General features: G+C 50.0%; 6 protein-coding genes across 6 annotated transcripts; all 6 read left to right on the plus strand.

Annotated features, from left to right (window-relative positions):
• Positions 1-591: 591 nt before the first annotated feature.
• Positions 592-1,950, plus strand: CTRU02_204701 (o-methyltransferase; the record flags this gene model as incomplete). Its single annotated transcript, XM_036721177.1, has 4 exons — positions 592-880; positions 942-1,068; positions 1,125-1,594; positions 1,649-1,950. The coding sequence occupies 4 exons, from the start codon at positions 592-594 to the stop codon at positions 1,948-1,950; spliced, it is 1,188 nt and encodes a 395-aa protein (XP_036587161.1).
• A 582-nt stretch (positions 1,951-2,532) lies between these two features.
• CTRU02_204702 (subtilase) lies at positions 2,533-5,862 on the plus strand (the record flags this gene model as incomplete). The annotated part of the gene is made up of 12 exons (XM_070204413.1): positions 2,533-2,664; positions 2,716-3,051; positions 3,108-3,171; positions 3,221-3,320; positions 3,374-3,431; positions 3,487-3,543; positions 3,596-4,878; positions 4,933-5,042; positions 5,095-5,197; positions 5,253-5,343; positions 5,414-5,676; positions 5,742-5,862. The coding sequence occupies 12 exons, from the start codon at positions 2,533-2,535 to the stop codon at positions 5,860-5,862; spliced, it is 2,718 nt and encodes a 905-aa protein (XP_070062176.1).
• A 1,086-nt stretch (positions 5,863-6,948) lies between these two features.
• Positions 6,949-8,705, plus strand: CTRU02_204703 (gamma-glutamyltranspeptidase; the record flags this gene model as incomplete). The annotated part of the gene is made up of 2 exons (XM_036721179.1): positions 6,949-7,319; positions 7,385-8,705. The coding sequence occupies 2 exons, from the start codon at positions 6,949-6,951 to the stop codon at positions 8,703-8,705; spliced, it is 1,692 nt and encodes a 563-aa protein (XP_036587163.1).
• Positions 8,706-11,648: 2,943 nt separating this feature from the next.
• Positions 11,649-11,966, plus strand: CTRU02_204704 (uncharacterized protein; the record flags this gene model as incomplete). The annotated part of the gene is made up of 1 exon (XM_036721180.1): positions 11,649-11,966. The coding sequence occupies one exon, from the start codon at positions 11,649-11,651 to the stop codon at positions 11,964-11,966; it is 318 nt and encodes a 105-aa protein (XP_036587164.1).
• Positions 11,967-13,960: 1,994 nt separating this feature from the next.
• On the plus strand, positions 13,961-14,974 carry CTRU02_204705 (short chain dehydrogenase reductase family; the record flags this gene model as incomplete). Its single annotated transcript, XM_036721181.1, has 1 exon — positions 13,961-14,974. One exon carries the CDS (start codon positions 13,961-13,963, stop codon positions 14,972-14,974), a length of 1,014 nt encoding a protein of 337 aa, XP_036587165.1.
• A 3,497-nt stretch (positions 14,975-18,471) lies between these two features.
• Positions 18,472-19,824, plus strand: CTRU02_204706 (uncharacterized protein; the record flags this gene model as incomplete). Its single annotated transcript, XM_036721182.1, has 4 exons — positions 18,472-18,672; positions 18,730-18,834; positions 18,894-19,297; positions 19,353-19,824. 4 exons carry the CDS (start codon positions 18,472-18,474, stop codon positions 19,822-19,824), a joined length of 1,182 nt encoding a protein of 393 aa, XP_036587166.1.

Here is a 19,824-nt window from a genome sequence, read left to right on the forward strand (position 1 = left end):
TTATGATGAAGACTGCAACGCTTACTTCGGCATAGAGACGAGAGTGTAATATCAAAGCTTCGAGATTTACCGTAAACTGTAAATGGAATCAAAAAGGCAATCTTATCGTACTCCCTAGGCTCGCCTTCACACCACGTCCCGATGACGTTGCACCGCGCGGCCGATACTGACTGGATTCCTGGAGAAAAAAACTCTCACTGATTCGTCCCTTTCTTTGTAATCTTTGTTGCGAACTATACTGCCGCACAAGCAGAGAAGTGACGCATCCTGAAACGAAACTGTTTAACCTTCCACGGCTGAGAGTGGAGAGAAGGGACGGGACGGCGCGTCCGGCACGGCAGGCTTGCCACGCTCGGAGAGAAAATTGCCGTAGTCTCTTCAGCGATCGGGTTGTACATGTGCTCTCATCTCATCAATATCGGGCTCGGCAGGCAATATTGAATCCCGGCCGCTTACAACTCTCAAGACGGAACATGCGAGGGGTCACTGACATCCGAAATATAAAAGGACACTTTCAGTAGCAAAGCATGTTCAGATCTGACCAAAACGTAAATCTTACCTCTTTGAATTATTTAATATTTTACGGTAGACATGGCCATCATTCCTAACGACCTTCCCGGTCTTGTGGCCCAACTGTCAGCTCTTGTCAACGCCTCCCGTGACAATGTTCCCACTCCAGCTATAGAAGAACTTGCCGAAAAGATTCTTTGGGCGACCAGACCTGTCCTGCCTGACCCCATGTTACGGATGTACAATTATGTCGAAATTGTTGTCCTCAGACTTTTCATAGATTGGGAAGTCTTCGAGAACATTCCCCTAGAAGGAACTATCTCCTACGCCCAGCTTGCAAAGAAAGTAGACGCAGACGAGTCGCTCCTCAGTAAGATCCCCACTATGACACGGTTAGAAACTATAGAATCAAATGATCTAACTGGTATCAGGACGTTACGCATGGGCTCTCGTGGCACGCAGAATACTGCGCCAACAAGGCGAAGATGATATAGCGCACACAGAGGTATCCAAGGTCTATCTCCCCGGTCGACCGGAGAGAAACATGTTTACGTTCTAGTACGCATATTTCTTCTCACCAATTTCACAGTGATGTAGCTCACATGGATCTCTAGTTATGATGAGATGTTCTCCACCTGCGTAAAAATGCCGGCATTTTACTCCCACTATGGCCGCCATGAACCCCGCTCCCAAAATCACACACCCTACTCCTTCGGTCACGGACAGCCGGAAAAGACGTTGTGGGAAATCTGTCATCAGCAACCAGAGCGATTGAATCGTGTTATGGAAGCCATGGACACAGCGCAACATGGACCCACGTTGGCGGGCTCATACGACTTTACATGGCTTCGCGGGAAGATCTCCAGCGAACAGCATCGAGACAGAATACTTTTCGTGGACGTTGGCGGCGGTAAGGGGCATATTACCAAGGCTGTATTGCAGCAGAATCTCTTCATTCCCCACGGACGCGCGGTGTTGGAAGACCGGGAAGAAGTGATTCAGCAGGTGATGAGCAATCGCGACCCAGGACTATCGGATGTGAAATTGCAAGCCCACAATTTCCACGACAAGCAACCGATTGAGAGTCAGAGGAGCCAAGCAATTCTTCAAAGATAATTTTGACTAACATGTATTTCAGATGCTTTGGTATACTTCATCTGCCGCTGTCTGCACAACTACAGCGATGATGTATCAGCCAACATCTTGACTCGGCTCAGCAATGCAATGGCACCAGATAGTAAAGTGCTCATTGCCGAAACTGTCATGGATAATCCGCCGATGGCGATGCAGAGCATGTTTGACTTTACCATGATTAACATCGGTGGCAAGGAAAGGACTTTGAAAGGATGGACTGAGCTGGCGGCTCGTGCTGGGTTGAAGGTGGAGAACGTTTATGGACGCGGTCAATTTATTCAGATCATTGAATGTGTAAAGTATTGATTGAGGTCTCAGTCTGTTCAGGTTTATTATTTGAGCTGTGTCTTTCGACTTGTAAACCTTCCCTTGACGCATTCTTGTTTAGTTATGGGTTTCCATTGAGTAACTGTTGTAATAACAATGCTATGCCCGATTATAACAAGTTGATTGTAACGGCCCAGTTTAATGGTTTATAAGGTGGGTTATCGAACCTGTATGAGGTCATCGCCGTTGAGCCCATCACCAACAAGATTGAACGGCGAACAACCTCAATTGGGTAAGTGACCTTGCGGTGTTGAGTCTCGGTAGTTAACCAAGCCTTGGCCCAAGAAGAAACTGGACATCTTGGCATCTCGCCTCCTGCCCGTCTCGTCCAAAGTAGCGATGAGCCCCGCTGAACTGCAACCCCGTATACGCAGGTCCTGGCCTGGCCCATGCTACCACTGGCAGCTTGCCGTGATGCGTAAATGGAGGCAAGTTTGCCCGGAGCTATCAGTTATTTCTCGTATTGATTGCGATATAAGTTTCCATAGCCCTCTGCGACGGCTGGAGTGCAATGGGTTATCTTTAGTCGGGAGTGAAGCTGTCATTAGGTGAACGTACATCATGCGGTTCTGCAACTTGGTGACTGGCGCCTTGCCTTTTCTTGGTTGCGCCAATGCTGCTTCGCGACGCCAGAACGGGCTGCCTGTGTCTGCATCTCAGGGTCCCAAGCGATACATCGTGGAGTTTGCCAGGGTAAGTATGTTAAACATGTTGATTTAGACGGTATCTAACGCGGAAATAAAGGGACAAGCCAGTCTCCAAAACAACGTAGCTTCGTTACCATATGTCGAAGTCATCAAAACCTTCCAGAATGACCTCTTCCTTGGCGCATACGTTGAAAGCGAAACTCACGGTGTAGAGGGCCTTCTCGCACTTCCCCAAGTCGTAAAAGTGTGGCACAACAACAAGGTCCAGCTAAATCCGCCAAACGTGACGAGGTCTTTCAGCGACGACGCGGCTTCGGCGAATTACTCGACACACCACTCGACTGGCGTCCACAAGCTACATGAGTCTGGCATTTTTGGTGAAGGTGTAAAAGTGGGCGTTGTGGACAGTGGAATCCTCTATACACACCCTGCTGTGAGCAACCGTGAGTCGGTTCTGGAGTTATGAACAAATGCTAATGTGGCTTAAAGCTTGGCGGTGGTTTGGGAGAGGGCTTCAAAGTTGCTGGAGGCTATGACTTTGTGGGAGACGGAGGTTCGTAATCCGTTTCTTCAACTCTCGTCCAAGCACTAACGTGGCATAGAGTGGCCCGACTTTGGTGACAAGCAGCCCGATGAGGATCCAGTTGACCGTACTGGCCATGGCACCCACGTCGCCGGTATTGTTGCTGGTTCATCAAGCAAGTGAGTTGGTATTAACCACAAGATTCTCTTTGAACTTACTTAACGGATTTCAGTTTTGTTGGCGTTGCCCCTAAAGCATCGCTTTACGCATACAAGGTGTTCACACCAAAGGTTTGAGGGAACCCAGGGTCTGTGAGGTTTCAGCATGCTAAGACACGTTGAGTAGGGTTCGACCGACGAGGCCACTCTGATTGAGGCTTTTCTTAAGGCCTACGATGACGGTGTAAGTTAACATGGGCCCCAATTGCTTTTGTGCAACCCTTAACAAAACGAAGATGGACATCATCACCGCCAGTATCGGTGGACCAAACGGCTTTTCCGAAAATGCCTGGGCCGAAGTGGCTTCCCGCATCGTTGATCAAGGTGTTCTCGTTACCATCGCTGCTGGTAACTCGGGAGCTTCTGGGCCGTTCTTCGGCTCATCCGGCTCATCAGGCAAGAACGTACTCGCCGTCGCCTCTGTCGAGGCCGAATCCGCGCCGAACCCGTCATTCAAAGCCACTTTCAATCTGAAAAACCAGACCAGCACTAGCAAGATTGGATACATCCCTTCGGTACTGTACTTCCCCGAAACTGTTGTTTCGTGGCCAATAATCCCGCTTTCATTGGACACTAATGCTACTGCTGATGCCTGCGAGCCATACCCAGAGGGATATCGTAACCTCACTGGTGCCATCGCCTTGGTCCGTCGAGGCGGATGTGATGCCATGACGAAACAGGCAAATCTACAGGCTCTGGGCGCACAGTACATTCTCATATACAACGATGAGAACCCGCTAGTCAGATTCTACACCGATGACTACCAAAGTGCTATAGCCATGATCGAGAAACACTCAGGCGAAGCGCTTGTCGAGGCCGTCAAGGCGGGTGCCAAGATTACTGCTGATTTCTCCGCTGGACCTAATGATGTAGTTAGCTTGCCACGCGCCTTTGCGGGCTTGCCTTCAGAGTTCACTTCTTGGGGCGGGCTATATGACCTCGAGCTCAAGCCCGATATCGCAGCCCCTGGTGGTGAGATCTTTAGCTCTCATTTGAGCAACGGCTTTGGTGTTCTTAGCGGTACTAGCATGGCTTGTCCCTACGTTGCCGGAGTTGCGGCGTTGTACATTGGCGCCCACGGCGGCCGCAACGTTCACGGGCCTGGGTTTGCGAAAACGCTGGCCAGACGGATTATTTCCAGCGGAAATACTTTGAAGTGGTGGGATGGGGTCGTTGATCTTCCTGCGCCGCCTCCGCAGGTTGGCACGGGACTGATTGATGCCTTCAAGGTCGTCAATTACACCACCTCTGTGGAGTTTGAAAAGTTTGCGCTGAATGACACGGCCCACTTTGCCGGTTCACACGAGATCGTCGTCAGTAATGATGGCGCGGAGGATGTCTCTTACAAGTTCTCTGTCGAGGATGCGGCGGGTATGGAAATCATCCTGCCGTATGACCCTTCCATTCGGAGTTCGCCTCGGGTGAAAGCCCTTGAAGAAGTCGAACTAACTAAGATGCCGGTCGATGTTACTCTTCCGGGAGAATTTACTCTGAAGCCAGGCGAGTCAAAAACCGTGAGGTATGTGTCTGCTGCATATCAAGCCACGGGGCTTGGCTAACGTGAAGTTTAAAGTGTTACGTTCCAAGCACCCGATTACGGAAACCCTGCTGGTCTTCCTCTATACAGCGGCAAGGTTATTATCTCCGGAAGCAACAACGAATCACTGGCGATCCCCTACATGGGTAAGTTGATTGTTTAGGGTGGGATGTATGCATGTAAATAACCGTAGTACAGGCCTTGCAGCAGATCTAAGGAAGGAAATGGATGACATGTACATGCACGGATTCCCCACAGCTACTACCACCTACAACTTCATTCCCATTGAGGAAAAACCTTAGTAAGTTTCAGCATAGACTTTTTAACATCAGCTAAGAATACACTCCTGACGCCAGTGACAGCTGGACGAATGACATCTGGTACGAGGACGACTATCTATGGCTTAACCTACAGATGAAGTGGGGATCGAAGGAGACCCGATGGGATGTAAGTTTAGATGGCTTGCTGTCGCGTTCGTTCATTCGAGATACACGTGGGCTAAAAAAAGAGCCGTCAGATTTATGAGGCCGGTTGGAATGAAAGTCAGTGGCAGTACCCGCCAGCAGAAGGTCAGGATGGCTACATCGGCTCGGTGGCATACTACGACAAGTCCGATACGGAATACTGGAGCCCGTGGTCGACGACGGCTAGTCCTTTCGACGCCATTCCGTTCCCTCTAGAGAACGTTCACCGAAACGCCATCTATACCGCCTACCGACATACATATTTCTGGTTTGGGATTCTCGCGAATGGCTCCCAAATAGAACCGGGCAACTACACGTAAGTTTCAAGTTTCATTCGTAAGGCCCGAGAGGAGCCGCTTGGCTAACACTGTCGGCATGAAGTATGCGTTTTGCAGTCCTTAAGCCGTTTGGCGATCCGGTCAAATCTGAGGACTGGAGCATCTGGAAGTCGCCAGAGATTTCCATTCGCGGCAAATTTGGGCCTAGTCCATTCGACTTGTAAGAGAGTAATTTTCAAGAAGAGGGGAAACCCGAGACAGGTCCGAGAATACCTAGATTACGTAGTTAGTTTTAAGAATACGAGCAGTCTGATGTTGTATGGTTTGCCTGAAGTTTCAGCCAGCCTTTAACCCTAAGTCAGAGTCAAATCGGAACATGAACAGACGGGAATGTGTATTGTCTGTCAGGCAAGCATAACCGTAGTCATAAAGAGGGGAAAACCTAAGAAAGAATTGGAAAGAAAACACGGCTAGCGCCACAATATGCTGTCTCATCAAACAATCAACATCATAAACGGGCCGAGGTCGCTACACGATAAGGATTCATTGATTGCCACGGTTCGGATCCCCCCCCATAGCGGGCAGTCGGGGGCGCTACGGCCTATAAAGGCAGGTGCTCACAGGTATTTCCCCGCCGAAGCCGGCGCCCCCGCGTTCGCTGTGGATCCATAATTCATCGGCATGTCCTTTGACAGCTTTCCCCACCCATCCCGGCGTTGCCCGCATTGCCCAATAACGGACCCCAATTGCATCTTACCAACCACCCCCGCCCCTACTATAGTTACTATAGCAGTGTAACGACTCGCTGAAATTAATTCTCCCCACACCTGATAAGCCCGCCGCCATCACATCGGCCAAAATCCCCAACTATAGACCTGTCATGATCCATGTCGGGCAACCTACACTATGCAACAAGCTTGTTGGATCGATTCCGCGGTGAGTCCAGATGTGGGGGGGATTTATCACGATACTCCACCTTGAAGGGACGCCTCCCGTTGGGGATCGTCGTCTGCAATCTGCTGCAACGAAGCTTTGCCCGGTCTGTCGGGTCCATAATTTGTTTATTTATGCCCGCAATAGACTTGATTATGTGATTCCGGCTGCCCTCCTAACCGTCCTCATAAAGCTTGGTGCCTCCGTCTGCCGCCGCAGTCGTGTTCCTTGTCCTTTGTCCTCCGTCCTCCCGTTCTCTATCGGTCTAGAGTTGTCACTACCGTGCCTTACGCAGGTACACTCCTTCGCCGACAAGGTCCCCCCCCCCCCCCCCCCCCCTGTTACTCTATAGCCTTTCGAAGCTCGGTCTCGCTGCAATGAAGTCCCTGTCCATCACCGCTGCCGCCGCGCAGCTTCTGCTCAGTCTGGTGCAACCCGCCGTTGCCCACCCGAGCCAGGGCCCTCCTAAGCTGGGAGCTGTCGCCTCCGAGACGGACATTTGCAGCAAGATTGGCACGGATCTGCTGAAGAAGGGCGGCAATGCGGCCGATGCCATGGTAGGCACCGTCCTCTGCGTTGGTACCGTTGGCATGTACCACAGTGGCATTGGCGGCGGTGGCTTCATGATTGTGAGGTCCAGCAACGGAACATATGAGTACATTGACTTCCGTGAGAGTGCGCCGGCGGCTGCGTTCGAGGATATGTACAAGAACAACACGGCGGCGAGCATGTACGGCGGCTTGGCAAGGTATGCGACTAATGTCGTTCTGTGCTTGTGAGGTGTTTTCGGTCAGCCAGACTAATAATTCGTAGTGGCGTCCCCGGTGAGCTTCGTGGCATGGAATATCTGCATAATAAATACGGCCGCCTCCCTTGGGCCGATGTCGTGCTGCCCTCCGTCAAGGTTGCCCGCCACGGCTTTAGGGTCAACGAGGACCTAGTCAAATACATGAACGCCGTCACACCGAACGGAAACTTCCTCACCGACGACCCTTCCTGGGCCATTGACTTCGCGCCCAATGGCTACCGGGTGAAGTTGAACGAGACCATGACCCGGAGACGCTATGCAGACACCCTCGAGACCATCGCGAAGAAGGGCGTCGACGCGTTCTACACCGGCGCAATTGCCAACGCGACAATTGCCGCTCTCCAACGCTCCAATGGCACAATGACGCTCGAGGATCTCAAGAACTACACCATCGCCATCAGGGAGCCCTCACAAATCAACTACAGAGGCTACAAGCTCACCGCCTGTAACGCACCAGCGGGCGGTGGCGTCGCTCTGAGCGCTCTGAACATTGTCAACGGTTACGAGGGCTTTGGGGACCCTGCTCAGAGGAACCTGACAGTTCACAGGCTCGACGAGGCCATTCGCTTCGCCTACGGTCAGCGCACGAAGCTCGGCGACCCCCTCTTCGTGGACGGTCTGCCCGAGTACACCAAGCAGATGGTCTCCGCTGAGGCGGGCGAAGAGATCCGTTCCAAGATTTCCGATTTCCGTACCCAGAACGTGTCCTGGTACGACCCCGAAGGCCTCGAGTCGCTCGAGACTCCGGGGACCTCGCACGTCGCGACCGCTGACGCCACCGGTCTGGCCATCTCCCTCACCACAACCGTCAACCTTCTCTTTGGATCGCAGGTCATGGTCCCCGAGACTGGTGTCGTCATGAACAACGAGATGAACGACTTTAGCATCCCAGGCTCCAGCAACGCCTTCGGATACATCCCCAGCCCGGCCAACTACATCCGTCCCGGCAAGAGGCCTCTGTCATCCATCTCTCCCGTCATCGTGGAACACCCCGACGGAAAGCTGTACTTCGTCATCGGCGCCGCCGGTGGAAGCCGCATCATCACCTCCACCATCCAGAACCTGCACAACGTGCTCGACAGGAACCTCACGGCCGCCGAGGCTTTGGCCGAGCCACGCTTCCATGACCAGCTGAGCCCCAACGTCATCAACATCGAGTACGCCTACGACAACAGCACCGTCAGCTTCCTGCAATCGCTGGGCCACAACGTCACCAGGGTGGCTCCGGGTAGCAGCTCGGCGCAGGGTGTGCGGTTGTTGCCGAACGGCACTTTTGAGGCTGCTGGTGAGCCCAGACAGAAGAACTCTGGCGGGTTTGCCGTGTAAATTATAATTACGGACGGAAAAAAAATAATGAACTGACGAGAGCGAGGTAATTGTCTGTGGTAATTTGGGGGGAGAACGGAATGGGTAGCAGCAACTGCGGACCAGAGACGTCAAAAGATAGCGTAAACAGCTGTTTATCATACTCAACACTTTATGTATGTGTTAAAAACATGTTTTTGGGCCGCCCAGTGAGATATTGTTGCTGGACGACATGAATGGCCAACCGAACGCATTTAATGAGGGTGTCGAGTCTCTGCCTAGTAAACTCCTAACCCGTAACTTTGGTCTTTGCCTCCACTTCCGTCTTGATCAATCAATCAACCCAGCTTGACAAGTCCCATGCATTCACCCTGTTTCGTGCTCTAGGCACCTTGTGGTAAACTGTCCGTTTTAATAGGAACGTAACTAATAAAACTTAGTGAATAATGTATTAGTCAACTATCGTGCCTTGACTTCCGCCGTCCCCGACGAGGGCTCAACCTCATGATAGAATTAAGCACTTTATTCCACTGGGACTTCGTGTGAAGAACTAGAATTGTCCAATCCGTCGATCAATTAACAATAACTGTAATCAATTTACACGAGTGGTTGTGAATTATCCTTTTACACATTGTGGCTTGCTTTTGATTCCGCCCAAGTGATATCACCTGATGGTGTTGGGAGCACAGGGGTACCCGTAGAGAGGGAAAACTGACGGGAAAACTTCTTTCTGTTCTTACCTCTGCTGTCTATATGAAGAAATTCCAGCAGAAGTGCCGGAGGGAATGATCGCGGAAGTTATAGCCGTCTGTCAGACTGCCCGTCACGTGGACAGCCCAGGTGCCGGCAGGAATGCCGGCGACAGAGCCACTTCAACCCGGAGTTCCGGCTATTCCAACACATAGCTTGAGTTTCAAACAAACAATCAAACGGTCTTTTTTGTGAATTTCGCGGTCGCTTTAACGCTTTGTGAACCAAATCGCCAGCAGTACAGCCGAAAGAGCCTGAGATTCAACGGCTCCTTGCTGAGGAGGCGTTGGGGAATGTATACTCCAAGATCGGTATCGCTCTTCTAGACGCGCCCTATCATGGAGGTCTGAGTAGCTGGCATCTCTGTCTAGTTTTCGAGCTTACGGGCCCGAGTATGCCTTCAATGCTCCATGTGCCTAGACATTTATGAGCCTCCAAGTTTACCAACACGACATTTCGGCAAGGACAAAAAGAACGTGTGACATTGAATTTTCGATTGCTAGAGATAAAGATTCACAGGAAGAGCTACAATCAAGAAAGTCCGGTTCGCTCCAATGACTTTTATACTGTTGCACATGACAAAAATAACTCAAGAGTCGATCCACTACGGTGTATGGACGGCGAAATTGTCAAATGGATCCTAGGTACCTGGTCAACTCTAGTCCTCTATCGGAATAGGAAGTTGGATCATGGCTGAAAAGTCGACCTTACAATCTCGGGCGGGGGCAAACACACCCCAGCAATCACATACACTCCAGGCACTCACTAATGCCACTGCAGAATCGTTAAGCAAGATTCGCCGCAGTCAGCTATCACCCCGGCATCCCAAGGGCATCATATGCGATCCTTATGAACTCTTCGGATCCAGATTTGCAATGAGACTTTTGGCTGTCTTTTCATTGAAGTTTCAACAAATTGCTCCATGTTTCAACCATCCACATTTATCTTGGTCAAAAAGGAGAGTAAAGAATACGAATATCTAAACTCAACTCACCGATACCATTGAACCTTTGCCAGGGAGTATGACGGTAGTACTATGGCCCCGATGAACGACTAGCTGATCAACCACAAAACTTCCGAAAATACGGTTCTTCCAAGGACAAACGATTCCGATCATAGGGAATCGGGGGCAGACATCAACGACGTGGATGATTATGAGACCCTGCCACGTGCCTGCGTTCATAGGTGGAGAAAGCCGACGGCCCATAGCTTTAGGCCCACTGGAGACGATGCTCCAACCCACCTGATGTAAACGATCTTGTAGCCTGTTTTGGCTAGAGCTCCTTTCTTTGACCGCTCCTTTTACCAATCAAGCATTACTGATGATGATCTTGATACCTTCGTGGGTATCTCGGACCGTTCGTTGCGCCACCCAAAGTTGTGCATGATAGCCATTGGTCCCGGTTGCTATCGATGCATGGTTGTACCAGATCCACGCCACGTTGGGGAAGATGAACAAGAACTCCAGGTATCCATTTGAGCTCACAGGGTAGATGCTTTCCACTTCCCGACGCTGAATACCTACGACCCATCTATTACAAAATCACTCTCAAGAAGTCTAGAGACTACCATTCCACAACCCCATCGGATGATTCATTTCAAACCAAAACTCGCAAGGCAACAGCGCTCTAGGCCTCTTCCAAGAAGACATTTGTTCATCCTTCAATGTCTTGGGACGGCGTGACTTGGAAAAGGTCCGAAAATAACCTTGCGGCTGGCGTTCCGCGCCCTGCGTTTCCGCAAAGCTTAGCATCTTTAACAATCGACCCTGATTGGTCATCTCGCACTCGATCGGATACTAACCTTTTACAGCAGGCGCTAGTGGCATGATAGAACATTTGTGCAGCAGAGGCAACTTTGAGATGTAAAAAACTCCACCTCGCCTAAGCATTGAAAAAAGAGAAGAGCAATCCAGCCTTTAGCACAGTGACTCCATAATCCCAAGTGTTGCATCTAATTGGCAGATTATGATACGAGGTATAGCAGCTCCTGCCGGCTTAGGCAAGGTCAACTAGCTAATAGTTGTGGTCCTCAAATGCAATACAATCCTTCCGCTTAGAAACAAGTCCGAACTTACCTGGGATTATAGTAGCTTTATATCACCAAAAATACTATATATATGCCGACTCTCGAGTTTCGAAGAAGCGTCTAATACTTCTCACCACCGCAGTCAACTCTTTCATTCATCAGCTTTCCACCTCTACCTTATTCACCATGAAGTTCTCCATCACCGCCATGGCCGTGGCCATTCCTTCCACTCTGGCCTGCCTTACCTTCTCCGGTTACACCATCGGCGACTCCGTCAAGGCCGCCTACATCCTTGACGATGGCCGGGACGTTTGCGACGCCGTCTGGGGCGTCGGCAACACTGGAAACAGCTGGCTCATTACCTGCCAGCCTGGCTATGCCTTGGAGTTCCGCAAGGATGGCCGTTGGGTTGGCTACGACACCCCCCACGGTCGCTTCACCTGGGACCAAGACGTGAACGGTCCTTCCAGCGGATTCAGCTGGAACATCCGCAAGTTCTGCTAAGTATGTGTAATATGAGCCAATCGTATTTGCAGAAGGTGCAAAAAGCTAACTTTTTGTTTCTCAGATGGATTTGGATCCTGAAGAGTTATTTTTATACCAACCAACTGTGGAGATAATATAAAATTAATTAGCTAGGATTGGTGTATCAATCCAGATCGGTCCAAGGGCACCTCTGCTGCTAGAAATACCTCATACTCGCGTGCTTGAAGTCTTTGAATGTACAATGTGTCCTATCCCATCGACTGCTAGATGGCTACAGGTACAATGCCCTGAGGGGGAATATCCAGTCAAAAGTTAGCCCAGACCTTTTCTAGCCAACCAAATAATGCATTTTTTGAACACTTATGTTGTCTTCTTGTCTTGACTATTGCGGAAGTAACTGTAATTATCCAGGTTACATATGAGACGCTGTTTTAACTGGAAAATAAGGGGCGAACTGCGACGGCGTTATGCATCTCTGTTATGAAGCGTGAGAAGTGTAGACAAAACGGGGTACAATGTACCTGTAGCCATTTAGCAGTCGATGGGATAGACTCTGTGTTCTAAACTGCTTTTAGAATGTAGCTGTATTGTTGATCTGCTAGTGGTTATGCCTTTCAGTGGCCATGTGACTTTTTCTTTTAATTCACCTCCGCTTGAGTTGACTGTGATGAAGTGTTTCAGAGAGTTGCAAAAGGCTTAATTTTGATATCTTCATAAAGCTACACTAGCTGTTGCTTACAATCTGTTTTCTCGCTCCTTCCGTCGACCTACAGGTTATTCTTTACCATACAGTCATCTGAGATGCATGTATGCGAGCCGATGAATACGCGACATACCACTGTTTATATTCACTTCCTAACCTGCAGGCTTTATAAACCTGGACCATCTTGCTCCTCGACCTCGAGAAACTGATCGAGCCGGTGAACAACCATCTGCATCACCTCTGTCTTGGGAGTAGACCGCGCTGGACTCATTTCTCTTCGCTCTAACGATATCACCTCCGATAACATTATCTCGCCCGCTGCCTGAGCACGCTTTAGAATTAAAGATGGTATTTCTAGATCAGTCATAGCAGTATGCCTTATGGAATCTAGCAAGATCGCAGATAGCATCACAGCTACATTCAACCACGATGCTACAACTGCAAGCGAAAGACCATGTCATCGAGTACGAGATGACCTCAAATTCGCCAAGGTCAATGTAAACCTAATCAGGGTTTCCGATGTCTTTGAGGCCATCGAACTACATAAAGATTTCAAGTATATTCATCTGCTATTTAAAGGTATTGCTACACTGCGAATGCTCGAGCGTAGATCATTATTCTGAATCCTGCAGTCATTCATCAAGCTTTGTTAGCTCCGCTACACTACTCAAGGTAGGTATTTTTGGGTACAAAATGCAGGGTGCATATATTACCCAAAAACGGTATCCGGGACATGATCATCGACATTAACTAAGCAGGGACAGAGCGCAAAGACACAAGTATAGCGTGCCATGCTTAGCCTAGTAAACACAGTTGTAACGCACAAATCAAACTCAATTCCTTATTTAGTGTACCGATCCTACGGTTGTTGGCTCAGATTGGCTTCGGGGAGACTTTGTCGCCGGTCGGGAGAAAGTTCTGCATAGAAGGTCGCCGTGCTTATTATCTCGCTTCACTTCAACCGACAACTTAATACATGCATCTGCGAGACACATTAGTGCTTCTCAATGTATTTTCACGGCCTTTATCAAGTTGGGTAATACCTATCTACTCTACCAACGTTCATGACCAAGTTAGGCAATAATAAGTCCAACTTCACGCACGATACAGACGTGCACCCCAGTCTCTCGTTATCCAAGGAAATTGGTGAGATTTACCCCACATGATGCAGAATCCAGCGTCGCCAGTTGCGGCTTCTGCAGAGGGCTTCGGAGTTACTGGTAAGTCCATGGCTAATGCGGTAGAGCCGGAACGCAGCCAATGTGGGACGAGCTCACGTCATTCGGTTGGTTGACTCGCGACATCAAACATGCCGACAACGCTCGAGTGCGGGCTTTCATTACGGCCGTCGGTGGAGTTACGGACTTTGGATGAGTTAAGGTTAATAAGATGGCGGGTGCAATCGAGTTGTACTCGTGAGTTCGGACGAAATGCGCAGCGTAACTCCTCGACTATAAAGCAAACCCACAGACCTTGTCGGAAACTGTCCACGACGGCGATTAAACTCCAAAACAAACACAAAATGGCACCAAAATATATCAATAAGCTCGAGGGTAAGTCCGTTCTCGTTGTCGGCGGCACATCGGGCATAGGATTCGCCGTCGCGGAAGCCAGCGTCGAGTACGGAGCACATGTCGTCGTCGCCAGCCGCAGCCAGGAGAACATCGACAACGCCATCAAAAGACTCAAGACATCCTACCCTGATGCTGCGGATAGGATCCGTGGTCACACGGTAGACCTCCACAGTGATGACAACGAGACCAGCATCACGCAGCTGTTTGACTTCGCTACCTACGGCGGCAAGAACTTGTTGGACCACGTCGTCGAGACCGCCGGAGAAGCCTTAAACGGCTCTCTTCTGCTCCAGGAAGCAACTCCCTATAACATCTCCGAGGTCAACAAGACTCGCTTCGTCGGCGCCATCATTCTGGCAAAGGTTGCCGATACCTATCTTAAGCGGGAGCACACTTCGTCGTTTACAATGACGAGCGGCGTGGCGTCGCATAAGCCGTGGGCTGGCTGGAGTGTACGGGCGGCTGTTCTCGGTGCCAAGGAAGCTTTAACGAAAGGCCTTGCGGTCGATATGAAGCCCGTGAGAGTCAATATTGTCTCGCCGGGTTCTGTCAAGACTGAATTGTTCGACCATGCGATCAAGAGCCTCGGGGACGACCAGGAGAAAGCAATGCAGATGTTCAGCGGTGGCACGCTTTTGAACAGAATTGGAACCCCTGAAGATTTGGCAGAGGCTTACCTGTCGCTGATGAAGAACTACTTCATTACTGGGACAACAATTCACGTTGAGGGGGGTCAACTGTTGAAATGAGCATTTCTTTCAACCATTGCAGGATGATGTGTAGTTGTATGCCACGAAGCTCAACTGATAACTGAGGAGTAATCAGCTGATTCCGGCAAGACGTATGATTGGCATTACGACAATGAGGGTTAGCGGTCCAATATATGACACTGTTTATGTGTATATCTATATTTCGAGCTAGTTTTTGTTCAGTTAGAACTACAAGTGGAGAAGGAATTTAGACACGGTAGGAAAGCGATAGACACGGGCCAAGAGAAATGCAAGGACCAATGCTTGTGCACGTCTTTAGCCTTTGTAAAGGGCCATGAATCGCTCCCTACTTTTTGACGGTGACATCCATCACATTTGCCAGAAACCGAGGCATTAAGCTTCCGGTCTGTCTCAGGGCGGTTAAGCCTTGACGTTCGTTCTTATTTCTGGTTGTGGAATCCTGTGATGAGCTTCGAAATAACAACGGCAGCACAAACTACGCCTCTTCCATGGGATGTTCCGCCCGTAGAAGGCAGTGTTCTTCTTTTTTGTCCTTTGACAACGATGGTCTGCGGACTTGTTTCTTCCGGAATAGTGTTCAGCAGATGCAGGTCTTCAGAATAACCACAAGCGCCACAGTCGTTACCATTTCGATTTGAATCCGCAATAGTTTAACGCGTCCCTCACCGATACCCGATCCGGGCCAACTCAATGCATCGACGCTGCTACAGCACGGGTGTCGTTGGGGCCGGGAATCGGTCGTTCCCAGACAAGACCTCTTATGACTGGACGACCGGAATTGAATCTAGCTCAATCATCTGTCAGCTGTAGTCTTTCAGAGCCAACGCCACGGACACGTATCGTGTATCAATTTAGCAATCACGTCGCTGGTAGTCTAATCATGTTGTCGCTTCCCCATCCAACAACCTTCACAAACGGTCCAATCCTAAGCTGTAGGAGGTAGCTATGGTATAAACTTGTGTTGTTGCCAAGATGGCAGGACGAATCTGCCAATCGCAGAGAAAAGCAAAGGCGCACCTGCACCTGAGCGTTGGACTTTGTGGCTGAGGCATCACCCTTTTTCTTGTACGAAATGGCTTAACCTGTCAGTACTAAGGAATTAGAAGCATATTTTACTATACCCGCGTCTGAGAGATGTCAGTCGATTTCACATCAGCGCTAGACGATTTGGCAAGTTAGCACATCGTGGCAGGCATATACTATCAAACCTTATCTGCCAATGGAGTGTGCCCTCGAAGCCGTGCAAGGTCTACGCAACCTTAGTCTTCCCAGGGGAATACTTTCGGCCGAGAGTTGGACCGCAAATCTTCCGATGCTGTTTCTTCGTTATGCCAACGGGACTATTTTGAAGTCTTTGGCATCCGAGCTAAATCAAACCGCCTATGAGGCTAACAGATAACCTTGCCACAACCGTCGGATACTGCACCTATCAACGCCTGCACCTTTCTATCAGCGGTGGAACAAACAAGCCCAGGGCGCCATAAGCCTCATACGCCACAACTATGGCGCAAAAATTGCGACCTCAAAGGACCTGATGGCTTTTGGGCTGAACGAATGGGGTTATAGTTTGCCCTCAATCCATAAGCAAAGGACAGGCTCTGGCTTGGCCATGACACCACATTTGCGGGTCTAGTCCGAATCGTGTTAACGGCGCTGCAGTATCTCACGTGTCGATTCCTCAATTGATGGTTAGTTTGGAATTGTGGCTATGGTTATGGGAAAGAAACGAAACACTACAGTCATAGTATACGCGTCCACTGCTTGCTGTAGTGCTGCAATAGAAGCGACTTCTCAGTAATCATTAATGACCGGGTACTCCAAAAGACCACTTGCAGCTGGTTTATGCAATTCCATTTTGTGCCCAATGACTCCTTGAGGAGAGGGTTGGAGTCGATCTGATACAGCTTGCTTATTCCGGCGCCCAAAGCCCTGGCCAGATCTGCTAAGCCGCGTCGATCACATCGCGGCTCGCCCTTTTGTCTCACTGACCGGGTTTGTTCTCCCGTCAAGCGCAATGGCCATAAGACCCACAGGTGAAAGAGGCGGCGTAGGATAAAAATGCACAGATTCCGAATGCGATTTAGAAGTCGTCAGAGGTCCACTTAGCCTACCATTGTAGATCGTGCTGGGGCGACACTTGACGAGCCTTGGAGTATTCTTGGCCCCCCCGGACGGTCCGACGCCGCGTGGGTGTCCTACTGAACTTTGCGGACTGGCCTAGCGAAGGATGATTCGCCAATTCCACTCGTTCGAGTGTATGTGACAGGGGTATGTTCACTGCACATGCGTAGCCGAAATGTGACTGAACCTGTGCCGTAGTGTCGCAGCGTGGTATCTAGGTTCGTCTGATTACTGCTACGGCGCGTTTCCCCTCAACCTCCCGAGAAAGAAAGGAGAAATACTGCCGGCGAAGTCCCCGATGACCAATAGGCTATAACAGATACCTACGCTACAATACATTTCCAGAGAAAGCCAAGGAAAGCCGGGGCACGGTCCTTGCGAGGAGGAGTTATGTGAGAGAAGGCTGGCGAGGACTTCGCTCCTCTCGTATTATGTACAAATGTGTTAGCATTCGATTCCTTGCATACTGCACGCTTTGTTGTGTACCCCTCAAATTGCTGCAGAAAAACCAATGGAAACAGAAAAGAAGCAAAACGGAAGATGGGGCTAAAAAAGAAATGTTCCGAAAAAGCAAAATCCTGCACTCATTTGAGAATTACGTCTGTTTCTTCTCTTCGTTGTCCGATTACTCAGGGGATTCCTCTTCATATCCATTCTTATCGGCTGGTCGGCTTGTGGACCACCTTCTGATGGATCTCCATTCCCGGCAAAGTTGGGGAACTGCGGATACTCAGCGACAAGGTTGTCCGGGTCCCTGAGCTGATTCCACTTACTCAGGACATATGAGGAAGGGGGAGGATAAACTCCTTGTTGAATAACTCTGTGCCCTCTGTGACAAGGAACAAGAGGAACTTTGTGTTTGTTATGCCCGCCTGGCGTACCGCCAGCTAGTAGATCATATCCATCCTTGTTCATCCACCCTAGTCACCCCAACACTACCCAAATGCCAATGCAGTTTGCATCAAGTGAAACAAGTTCGCTAGGAAGCAAAACTAAATTAGTTTATACCAACTGCATCCGGAACCGAAATCCCACGTGTGCAGGGGCCCAGCGCTGACACCTAACTAAAAAGTCGAACCAACCTGCAGGGTGTGGCGCGCACCATCTTCTTGGGGGCTACTCAAACCCCGGTCGAATTCATCTCAAAGAAAAGGTGGGAGAGACAGATCATTTATCATACCCATCTGTCCCCCCCTCCCCCATCTCAGACCTTTCGCTCTGATTGTGGTGTTATTCGACAGACATTTTCACAACTGCTGGGCTGAGACCGGCGTGCCATTTCGACCGCAACCGCAGGCGATAACCCTCGCCCAAGCAGCCATATCTCGTTCTGCGAGAAGTGACGGGGGTTCGGAGTATGCAAACAACAGTGGACGCTTACACCCCAAGGACCAATGGGTTCCATTCTCGATCTGCTCGGCAAGACCGACAACTTTGGCGATCCTAAACCGACCCTTAACGAACGGCCTGCGGTGCTTGGCATGGTCATATCCTTTCTAATTCTTGCTTGGATTTGCGGTGCTTTTCGACTCTACGTCCGTTATTTTATCGCCAAATGTCCAGGATGGGATGACTTGCTGGTTGTGCTGGTCATGGTTAGTGACTTGAGCAATGGCTGCGCATCTGCCGGAACGTAACTGACAACGATGTAGTTGACCAGCTTGCTTTTATCTGTTGCCACATGCATAGCTACGAACTACGGGCTTGGTGAACACTTCCTTACGTTAGGTCTTGATGGCATGCAAGCATTCGTGAGGGTAAGGCCAATTCTTTGGATTCCTTCCCATCGTAACTCCGCTGACCAGGATCTGTGTAGAGCTTCTATGTCTGCAATGGCGCGTACCCCATGGCCACAGCTTTGATTAAGCTGGCTTTACTCTTCCAATACCTACGCATGTTCGAAAAAGGCACCAAGTCTCGACTTATTACTCTTGTCTTCATCTATATCACCGCCCTCTGGGGAATCGCCTATACCTTCCTGGCTTGGGTGCCTTGTTACCCTGTATCGGCGTTCTGGGATTTGACCTCCAACACAAAGCATCGCTGGGCCTTTGGCTCCCATGATCCCATTGTTTTCGCTCGCACGTTCGAGAGCCACGTGGGCATGAATGTGGCGTTGGATATCATTGTCTTTATCATTCCCATAAACCTGTTCGTTCAGCGGGGCCTACGGGCAAAGTCACGCTTTGGCCTTTTGGGTCTCTTCACCATGGGTGTTCTGTAAGTACCTCCCCACGGCACTTCTTCTCTGACATCCATTTTAATCGTCTCTCAGTGTGAATATTCTTGGTATTTTCCGCCTCATCGGCATTACCTACAGCAATGCTGGCACATACCCGACTCTCGACCCCAGCTGGTACGGCAGTGTTCCAATTGTACTCGCCGCAGTCGAAGTCAACCTAGCCACCATCTGCGCTTCGCTCCCCGTCTTCTGGCCTGCCCTTCAGAGCAACCTGGGAAAGATTTTCATTACCAAAGAGATCGAAATCACGTCCGAAATCAGACGTTTCAGCACCGACGAGGAAGCCACCGCGGAGCTGTGCGACTTTCCCCAGAGCCCTCCAAAGAGCCATGTGCAGGATAGCAGTACGGGATGGTACACCGATACATCCGGCTTATCAAGATCGACGAGGGTGGAGGTGCAATCGAGTGCAAGTCAGAGGTCAGGTGAAAAGCTGTTTGCCACTGAAAGTTTCAACAAAATATCTGAAGACCAAGTGTCTCAGCATCGTCTCGTTAGTCCTTAG

Source organism: Colletotrichum truncatum (assembly GCF_014235925.2).
Source record: "Colletotrichum truncatum strain CMES1059 chromosome Unknown Contig_0002, whole genome shotgun sequence".
NCBI classification, from domain to species: Eukaryota; Fungi; Ascomycota; class Sordariomycetes; order Glomerellales; family Glomerellaceae; genus Colletotrichum; species Colletotrichum truncatum.